The sequence below is a fragment of the Cydia pomonella genome, chromosome 19 (assembly GCF_033807575.1).
Source record: "Cydia pomonella isolate Wapato2018A chromosome 19, ilCydPomo1, whole genome shotgun sequence".
NCBI classification, from domain to species: Eukaryota; Metazoa; Arthropoda; class Insecta; order Lepidoptera; family Tortricidae; genus Cydia; species Cydia pomonella.
In genome coordinates, this window is record NC_084721.1 from 7982241 (window position 1) to 7992709 (window position 10469).

The 10469-nt window shown below is 39.0% G+C and overlaps 1 protein-coding gene across 1 annotated transcript; it reads left to right on the plus strand.

Moving 5' to 3' along the window:
* Window positions 1-452: 452 nt before the first annotated feature.
* LOC133528625 (uncharacterized) lies at window positions 453-4464 on the plus strand. The gene is made up of 2 exons (XM_061866072.1): window positions 453-3433; window positions 4238-4464. Coding segments are annotated over exons 1-2 (2949 nt in total). The 5' UTR covers window positions 453-485; the 3' UTR covers window positions 4239-4464.
* Window positions 4465-10469: the final 6005 nt, after the last annotated feature.

Below are 10469 nucleotides of genomic sequence, written 5' to 3' on the forward strand. Positions count from 1 at the left end.
CGTCAACGGATAACGTAGTTCACTACCTACCCTTCCATGGAGTATGCCATCGAGGGAAACCTATGAGAATAGTTTATGATGCTAGCTCCAAGAGCAGCAAAGACACCAAGTGTCTGAACGAATGTTTATACAGAGGACCACTCATGTTAGAAGACCTCACAGGTTTACTCATTAAATTTAGAACTCATCAGATAGGACTAACCTCGGATATTGAAAAGGCGTTCTTACAGATGGCGTTACACGAAAAGGATCGTGACGTAACCAGATTCCTGTGGCTCAAAGATACCTCTAAACCGATATCTCAAGACAACCTATTACACCTTAGGTTTTGTAGAGTTCCATTTGGCGTCATTTCGTCACCGTTTTTGCTTAATGCAACAATCAAACACCACCTGTCTAGTGCGGAACATCAACAAGTCAGACTAAAAGCAAATGACATATATGTGGACAACTTTGTTTCGGGTTCCAGCACTACAGATGAAGCGATGGAGCTCTACAGAAATCTAAAAGGATCTTTTCAAGATATTTCAATGTCACTCAGGGATTGGAGCTCAAATTCTCGAGAATTTATGAAGAAAGTTTCTGATACATGTAAAGAAGATAAAGTAAAGGTACTTGGTTTAGAATGGGACATTAAGAAAGATACTCTTCAGTTGAAACCTAACTTGCAAGAGGAAGCAGTCACAAAAAGAGGAATACTGAAGACTATTGCATCAATCTATGATCCATGTGGTTATGCCGTGCCCTATACTCTATCATCTAAACTCTTTCTACAAGGACTCTGGAAGGCTGGAGTGTCGTGGGACTCGCCATTGTCAAGCGAACTAACAGAAGAGTGGAACGTCATCAGACAGAACTTAGAAGCCATTAGGGAAGTGTCAGTGAACAGATGCTACATGAAGACACCAGTGGGAAAAGGCTACCAACTACACTGTTTCACTGACGCCTCCCTACAGGCTTATGCAGCATCAGTCTTTTTAGTTTGCGGCTCGGGGAAAAGCTTCATCATTGGTAAATCCCGTTTAATACCAAGTAAAGATCAGGAGAGTCTCAAGATACCCCGTCTTGAACTATTAGGAGTACTGATTGGCAGTAGATTGATAAAGTTCGTTCTTAAATTCTTCCAGCAGAAGATAGCAAGGCAAGTCTTATGGACCGACAGCCAGATAGTCATAGAATGGTGTAAATCTGACAAACTATTACCACCTTTCGTTGCCAGGAGGATAGAAGAGATCAGAACAAATAAAGATCTGGAAATCAGATACCTTCCAACAGACCTAAATCCAGCAGACGTAGGCACCAGACCCACCTGTTCGAGAGAGGACGGGGAGAAATGGCTGAGTGGTCCACAATTTATAGTAGAAGATCCGAAGACGTGGCCAACTACATCCGGCAGTGGACCCACCAGTTCTCTCTTGACTGGGGAGGGTCTTGGGATCCAAGAAGATGTAGAACTGATGGAAATAGATGATCCAGATATACCTAATGTTAACCCGGTGGAAACGGAAAATGGCACAACTGCAAAAGAGATAATAAATCAAGAGAATGGTCAGATGCCAGACAATAAGTTTCAAAAATTGAAAGAAATTCAATCAGAGTATTTTCCTCTAGAAGTAGAGGGAAAAGTAACTAGTTTAAGTTTGAATTTAGGCATATTTAAAGATATAGATGAGTTACTGAGGTGCAAAGGTCGTATGAAACACACAAACTGGTCATTTGACAAACGCTATCCTATACTTATTCCAAAAAATTCAGATTTCACCAACGAAATTATAATAAAGACTCATCAAGAAAATAAACATGTTGGAGTGAGTCACACGTTAGACAAGATAAGGGAAACATACTGGATTCCACAAGGAAGAAGCCAAGTTCAAAAGATCCTGAAGAAATGCCCTGAATGTATGAGACATGACGGAGGGCCATATAGACTACCGGAAACTCCTGCTTTACCGAAAGAGAGAGTCAACTATAGTTCTCCATTTACATACGTTGGTACCGACTACCTGGGACCACTTCTAGTTAACAATGGGAATGGCAATTGCAAAAGGTGGATTAGCCTATATACATGTTTGGCTGTAAGAGCCATTCACCTAGAAGTTGTAAAGGACCTAACAGCGGAAGAAGGTTTATTGGCCTTACGCAGGATGATTTCAGCAAGAGGAGTGCCTATCTTGATAACGTCTGACAACGCAGCTCACTTTAAGTTACTCTCGGAGATTCTTCAGAATCCATACTGCGTAGATAAAGAAATAAAATGGAAATTTATACCACAGTTAGCACCATGGCATGGAGGATTCTACGAGAGATTAGTCGGATTGGTTAAGAACTGTATGAAGAAAACTTTACAGAAACATTTATTGAATGACAGCCAGCTGGTTACAGTGGTTAAAGAAATAGAAGCGGTTCTTAACACAAGACCTTTAACTTACGTGGACTCGGAGCCTGATCATGTATTAAAACCTTCAGATTTTCTTACCATGGGAAAATTTATCATTATGGAAACGTCAGGAAAGGATCCTACTACGTCACAAGGAACGGTGACTAAAGACAATTTAATTAAAGGTTGGAAGAAAGCACAGATAATTCTAAGAGAATTTAAAGAGATGTTCGAGAACCGGTATCTCCTAAATTTGAGAGAAAGATATTCCCACCATCCTAAAGAACCTAGGGTAATATCCAAGTTGGCTCCAAAGATAGGTCAAATCGTGCAGATCAAAGGTGACACGAAGAACAGAGTCAATTGGAAAGTTGGGAAAATAGTATCTTTAAGAAAAGGCGCCGACGGTTTATGTAGGGTTGCCACGGTACGAGTAGGAGATACAGAGTATACAAGATCTATCGCGCATCTCTACCCGTTAGAGATCGAAGATGGAGAAGAACAGTGTAAACAAACATCATCTTACGACGAAAGCGCAGAAGAACCTCTGCAACTTCCTAATCTACCCCGTTCGTCACGCAGAGATGACATGACGGTGGATTCCGTCAACGATGTTGCCGAATCCGAGTCTCTTTCTGAGCAAAGATGCACGCAAGCAGTCAGAGATAAGCCAGAAGAAGAAGTACAACCTTATGCCTCGCCAGTAGAGGGAAGGAGTTCCTCTCAACGAATCCTAGAGCCTATGTATAGTGAGTCAAACGAGCCTAAGCCTAAATCTATGTCCGAACCAGAACCGTTCGCGGTCGTCGACCTCGAATCTTACGAGCACACTAAGCCAGAATCACACAACCTGGAGGAGGTTACGCTAGGCAACGAGTCAAGACCTAAGAGAGCCGCAGCTCTTCGAGCCCTTGAGAAGATCAAAGAATGGACCAGCAATCTAGTCGCCCTATTCCTGCCTGTGTTGGGGAGTGTCGCGACGGACGCGAAAATCCGATGCCACAATACTAATTCACCTGCGGCAACACCGAACAGCGCCCTCTATGTGGAACTGTGGTAAGTTAACCAACGTAGTAAGTTGGTGAAGCTAGATTCAGTATGGCGCGAAACGCGCTAGTTCTATAAAATGTGATATAAAGTGAGGAAGCCTACAGCTGTCCGGAATCATCTAAAGCTAAGTATTTTATTTACTTGGTGAAAGCTCGCAGTAGTGGTATGGTTTCTCTGTGCGATTATCTCCTTTATTCCTTTCTGGTTCGAGCTTGCCACGTGACCTTGACGTGGAAGCTATTGGGAGCCCATCTTAGGTAAGGCGGACTAGGGACTTATGATTGTGTAGGAGTCTGCGGCTTCGGCCGCAGATCCTCCTATATCAATGTGTAAGAGAATGGCAGGTTTAGCTGCTAGATGCTCCCCGTAAGGGGGGCGGCTACTATAGAGAAAGGCGTTAGGAGTTCTGTGGCTTCGGCTGCTAGGTTCTCCTTTATCCCCGTGTAGGAGTAAGGTGGCTCCGGCCGCTAGTTACTCCTTTATCAGCACGCAAGGGGCAGCTTCGGCTGTGGTACGCCCCCTTGAAACCAGAGAAAGGCGTTAGGAGTTCTGTGGCTTCGGCTGCTAGGTTCTCCTTTATCCCCGTGTAGGAGTAAGGTGGCTTCGGCCGCTAGTTACTCCTTTATCAGCACGCAAGGGGCAGCTTCGGCTGCGGTACGCCCCCTTGACTATACAGCTACTTAGGTAGTTGGCTTTGTGTAACCTACATCCGGCCGGGTAAGATGGGGCTCACTAGTAAGATATATAGATTTATGTGTGGAGGTTAATGGTTTGGAGAATACCATGTTCATAGAGCAATTTTACCCACAGATCTCGGGTGTCATACATTCAGCCGCCTTAAGATAAGCGAAGCAGATTAAGGCTCCTCTGGCCCAGGAGTTGAGGTGCAGAGAGAGTGAGGATGAAGAGTCCCTTATGGGATATGAAGGTATGTATGCGATGCATTCTATACCCCAATAGATCCCCCTAATATAACATATATATAAGTTGCCGCCTTTCCCCTCTTTACGGTCTCATTTATATACCGTAGGCGGCTAGGGGAGAGGCGGCCACAGGTGCGCTGAGGGTAAGTCCTTCCTCCTGGATCTGGGTCGTCGCCTGCTAGAAAGGGGCCTTGACCCCCGCTCTGGGTTTTTCCTGATGCAAAGGCTATCCATCGCAATCAAACGCGGCAATGCAGCGAGCGTGATGGGCACCTTTGCATCGGGGGCGGCCCGGTAGCCAATAGGTAGGTAGTTATTTTATACATATTTAGTTTATATTTATATTTAAGTTCTGATATATTTAGGTTTAGTTGTAAATTAGTTTTATGTTTAGATATATTTTAGTATGTATCTTCTTTGTTTTTGTTATATTAGGTAATTTTTCTTGTTTTTGTTTACGAATAGTTGAATAAACATTGTTTTATCTGCATATGCAAAAAGATAAAGGGTCTAGCAGGCTAAGCGAACAAGAAGTGCCCCCAACGACGGATTTTGTCGATATTTCTGGTAGTGTACTGTTAGGTCCTAAGGACCCTCCATGCTTAACATCAGACCTCGATTCTCTTTTGTTTGCGAGTTATTCAGGATAACGTAAAATAATTAGGGTATCATTGAAAGTGTCATATTTTATAAACGATTCAAGTTACGTGAACCAAACAAAATTATATTTGATAACAATAAAAAAAACTACAAAATGCATATTTTTTACCAGCATCCTGTCCTTAAACTTCATTGCAAAAAATAAAAATATTTTTTTCCTTCCAATTTTTTTTTTTTACTTTTCGCGGAGGTACACCTCCAAACAAAAATATGCATGAGTAGCCACTAATTCCCACTACATACACATATAAAAATATTTGCACAAATGTTCGTGCTTCATGTCAAAAAAAAACCGATTCTCCAATAAGTAGTCACTGGCATTATATGTACAGATAGAAGTACCAGTGCAGTTTGAAGATTAGTGTGTAGGTATACAAACTCTTCTAATAAACCTATTTGGAGTGCATCAACGATGACGTGTCAGCTTTGATAACATCTGACACATAATATTATCTGCATTTGTTTTTTGCATTTTGTAGTGGAAAATGGAAAACATTAAATGCAAGTCTTGTAAAAAAACATTAAAAAATATCCGTGGGAAACAAAAATGCATAGAAACAGAGCAAGAGGCTGATTTATATAGCAAATGCAGTAATATGTTAATTTGCATAAATGATTTATTGTGTGGTAAGTGTCGACTTTTAGTGTATAAACATAAAGCAGTAGGTTGCAGACGAAGAGCCAGCATCGCCAATTGTTGTGCATGTACTCGCAGAAGTTGATGCTACTGCTTTATGTTTATACACTAAAAGCCGACACTTACCACACAATAAATCATTTATGCAAATTAACATATTAGTGCATTTGCTGTATAAATCAGCCTCTTGCTCTGTTTCTATGCATTTTTGTTTCCCACGGATATTTTTTAATGTTTTTTTACAAGACTTGCACTTAATGTTTTCCAATTTCCACCAAAGAGCATATAATCACTACGTTTTAAGAGACGGGACTTCCATACTAGCGAGTGGAATCCCTTTGTTTCGCAAATCATTACCAAAATGTACGACAAAGAACTGTCAAAGCACTGTCAAAGAACCATAGTACCAACATAAGCAATTTAAATAGTGTAGTACGCTACACGCTTGCGTTTCTTATCGATATCGATAAAATGGGGAGGCTTGAAATATAGACTCTTGTCTACAAATTTTGTACTCGAAATCAAGTCCACATTTAAGTTGTATGTTATATAGTGGATAGTTCTATGAGTGGACTAATACTTGGTCGAGCTTAATGTGGACTCGATTTTTTTTTAGAACACCTTGTTGTTCTTCACCACTAGGAAGGATCAAAGTAGCACTTTTTCCCTACTAGGAGGGATCACTTTTTTCCTCTTTTTGCATACTTCTTAGGTTAAATTATTTAATTTAATTACCATTAATTAAATTTATTTATTTATTCGTACCATAATAATTTCCTCATAGGTGATGTGAAAAGCAGTATGTAAAATTATCACGTGTTAGCCTTAGGGTGGTATTCCACCTATCCAATTTCTTGGTCCAATGTCATTGCGTCTCACTTATCAAACATTAATCAAAATGTGAGACGCAATACACATTGGACAAAAAAATTGCATAGGTGGAATACCACCCATAGGCGTTAACACTTGAATCCCTCACTACGCTAGGATTCTATTTTAGAATACCTTGTTACACTCAGAATGTAATTATAAAATCCTTCACTATTTTTTTTCTTATTTTTTTATTTTATTAAAAGCACTATTTTCAAAATGATCTGCAGATACATGTTTAAATAAATGTAACTTTTCTATGGGAAGATCTACCACGTCTTCGTTCCCAACAAATTTGACCCACTGCCTGCATCTGAAAACATACAGCCTTGGTTATGTACAGTTTATATTCCAAGTGTTTGCTAATGAGATGATCAACTGATTATTTAGCGCTAATATGCATCTATAAATCATGTTTTTTGGCATCCAATTATCAACAACCCTTTATCAATGCTCTAACTTTTTATATATTTATATGTCTGTTAATCATGAGAACCGGTCATGGTCCTACTGGGCAGTAACCCTGCCTATGAAGCCGATGGTCCCAGGTTCAAATCCTGGTACGGGCATTGATTTATGTGATGACCATGCATATTTGTTGAGTCATATGTGTTTTCTATGTATTTATATATATATATATATATATATATATATATATATATATATATATATACATATATATATCGTTGTCTAAGTACCCACAACACATGTCTTATTTAGCTTCCTATGGGATTAAGTCAATTTGTGTAATAATGTCGTATAATATTTTTTATTGATCACAAAAAGAGAGATTAATTTACTTACATTTCAGATTAATATATTAAATAATTACTAGATTAAAAAAAATATGTTAAATAATGACCATTAATGCATAGATGATAGATAATTTTCCACTGAAAATCTTCGACGAAATAATTTTGTCATATTGCATGCAAGTTCTCAGGAAATTTCACATATTTTATTTAATTACTTACACTGATATACAAATAAACATACAGTTATCGATAGTTTTAGTACATCCCTAGTTCACAACTAAAAATAATATAAAATATCAAATTTTCGATGTGTTTAAAGCCTGCTGCACCAAAATAAGGTCAAAAGTATCTAAAGCAATACGTACCGGTCTTTATTCAAGGGAAATTCCGCCATCAAATCCCTTTTTTCGTGATTTTCTCGAGTGGCTCGCTTGCCACATATTTCACACTTAGTAAACCGTTTTCTAGGTGGCATTGTAACAAACTCGTTCTTTACTCTGATCACGGTTCACTATTTTCGATATTTTCACTAAATAATAAAGAAATTGCACGAAATACCCGAACAAAACATTGAAGCCTTCATAACAAACGAAACAATTAGGCTGACAGTTGACTTAATGTAAACTTGACATAATAAATAGCACTGACGTTTTATTTTTCTTCGTTGGCAAAGATTTGCGAAACAAGTTCCATACAAATCTTATTTTGTTCCTAGTTGCGTCAGCCTGATTTCCACTACAAAATGCAAAAAACAAATGCAGATAATATTATGTGTCAGATGTTATCAAAGCTGACACGTCATCGTTGATGCACTCCAAATAGATTTATTAGAAGAGTTTGTATACCTACACACTAATCTTCAAACTGCACTGGTACTTCTATCTGTACATATAATGCCAGTGACTACTTATTGGAGAATCGTTTTTTTTTTTTGACATGAAGCACGAACATTTGTGCAAATATTTTTATATGTGTATGTAGTGGGAATTAGTGGCTACTCATGCATATTTTTTTTGGAGGTGTACCTCCGCGAAACGTAAAAAAAAAATTGGAAGGAAAAAAATATTTTTATTTTATGCAAAGAAGTTTAAGGACAGGATGTTGGTAAAAAATATGCATTTTGTAATTTTTTTTATTGTTATCAAATATAATTTTGTTTGGTTCATGTAACTTGAATCGTTTATAAAGTATGAACTTTCAATGATACCCTAATTATTTTACGTTATCCTGAATAACTCGCAAACAAAAGAGAATCGAGGTCTGATGTTAAGCATGGAGGGTCCTTAGGACCTAACAGTACACTACCAGAAATATCGACAAAATCCGTCGTTGGGGGCACTTCTTGTTCGCTTAGCCTGCTAGACCCTTTACAAATTTTTACTGTTAGGATACAGTATGGTATCGGCAAAAATAAAAAAGCAGAGCCCCTACCGCGACAACCAAAAATCTAAATTACGTTATCTGCCTCTCAATTTTTTTTTACATTCGAGCTATAAAGAGGCAGATAAAATAAAATTAATTTTTCGCGGTAGGCCCTCTGTAGTTACATCATGTACTTGCATACGTGTATACCTACAGTTTGGCAAGCCATTTACGTATTAAAAAAACTACTTACTAGATCTCGTTCAAACCAATTTTCGTTGGAAGTTTGCATGGTAATGTATATCATATATTTTTTTAAATACCGATACCGTGGAGGATGGGACGAGTGTTGGTGTGGGACGCGACCTGCGTGGACACACTGGCACCGTCTCACCTTCACGGTACTACAAAGAAAGCGGGTGCGGCTGCCGAGGCTGCCGAGGCCCTTAATAGGAGGAAATACAGGGGTCTCGACGCCAATTATAACTTTGCTCCTTTCGGTGTCGAGACCCTCGGTCCGTGGGGCCCGGGAGCTCAGAGCATTTTTAATAATTTGGCCAAACGGCTGGTTGACGTTACAGGGGACAAAAGAGCTGGCAGCTTCCTCGCTCAACGAATAAGCGTTGCGATTCAGCGAGGAAATGCTGCCAGTATCTTTGGCACTATGCCCCAGGGGCCCTCTTTAGAAATTTTTTTTTAGAATTTTCATTCTGTTATTTTAGAAGTTACAGGGGGGGGGACACATTTTTTTACTTTAGAAGTGTCTCTCGCGCTAACTATTCAGTTTAGAAAAAAATGATATTAGAAACCTAAATATCATTTTTGAAGACCTATCCATAGATACCCCACATGTATGGGTTTGATGAAAAAAAATTTTTTTTTTAATTTTATGACGTATTAAATATTATATTATATATAATATAATATTATATTAAATAAAAAATGAAGGGTCAACTTATCAATAGAATAGAACATTTAAATGTCGTGCCTTATTCCACGGACTAAGTGGGTGTGCCAGAAGTGCCAATTACATCCACACTTTATCAGGCCTGATATCAGACCAGACTTCGGGCCCGAAAATAGTATTTTTCCGTTTCACCAAATATCAGCACATCCTTCACAATATTTGAAATAAACACCTTTCCCTTTGTCAACTTCTGCTGCTGACTGTATATAGGTACAGTCAGCGTCAAATACTTTGTAGCATCCAAAGTAGCCAAATAGTTCGGTACACCATATATTTAGTATGGTGTACCGAACTATTTGGGCACTTTGACTGCCACAAAGTATTTGATGCTGATTGTACCTACTTATCAAGATCAACGGTCCATATATAATATAGGTCACAGTTAAAGCGCCAATTACATCCACACTTCCCGATATCAGTTCCGATGTCGGGTCTGATAATCGTTTTCCGTTTCACGGCATTGGGCACGGGATTTCACATCCACTCACACTCATCCATCCACTTTGAAATAAAAAATACTTTCTCTAATTGCCAAAAACGTTCAATGATAGTTCAATGTTTGATACTTTTGCATAAGAACCATTTTTTGATATTTCAAATACTGTTAACGATGTCCTTTGGTGAAACGGAAAAATACTCTTGCTCGAGCCCGACGTCGGGCCTGATAGTGTGGATGTATTTGCCACTGGCAGCCTGTGACATGACTTAAGTTTTTAATTAGAAGTCTGCCCTCAATAGGGACCGTGCGCGTTGGAGGGTCTGCCATCTTGTGGTCTGAATCGGAACCATAAACAGGCATATTTACACGTCAAGTGTTTTCTTGTGCATAGTAGGTTCTGCCATCTTGTGGGCTACATCGGAACAAAAA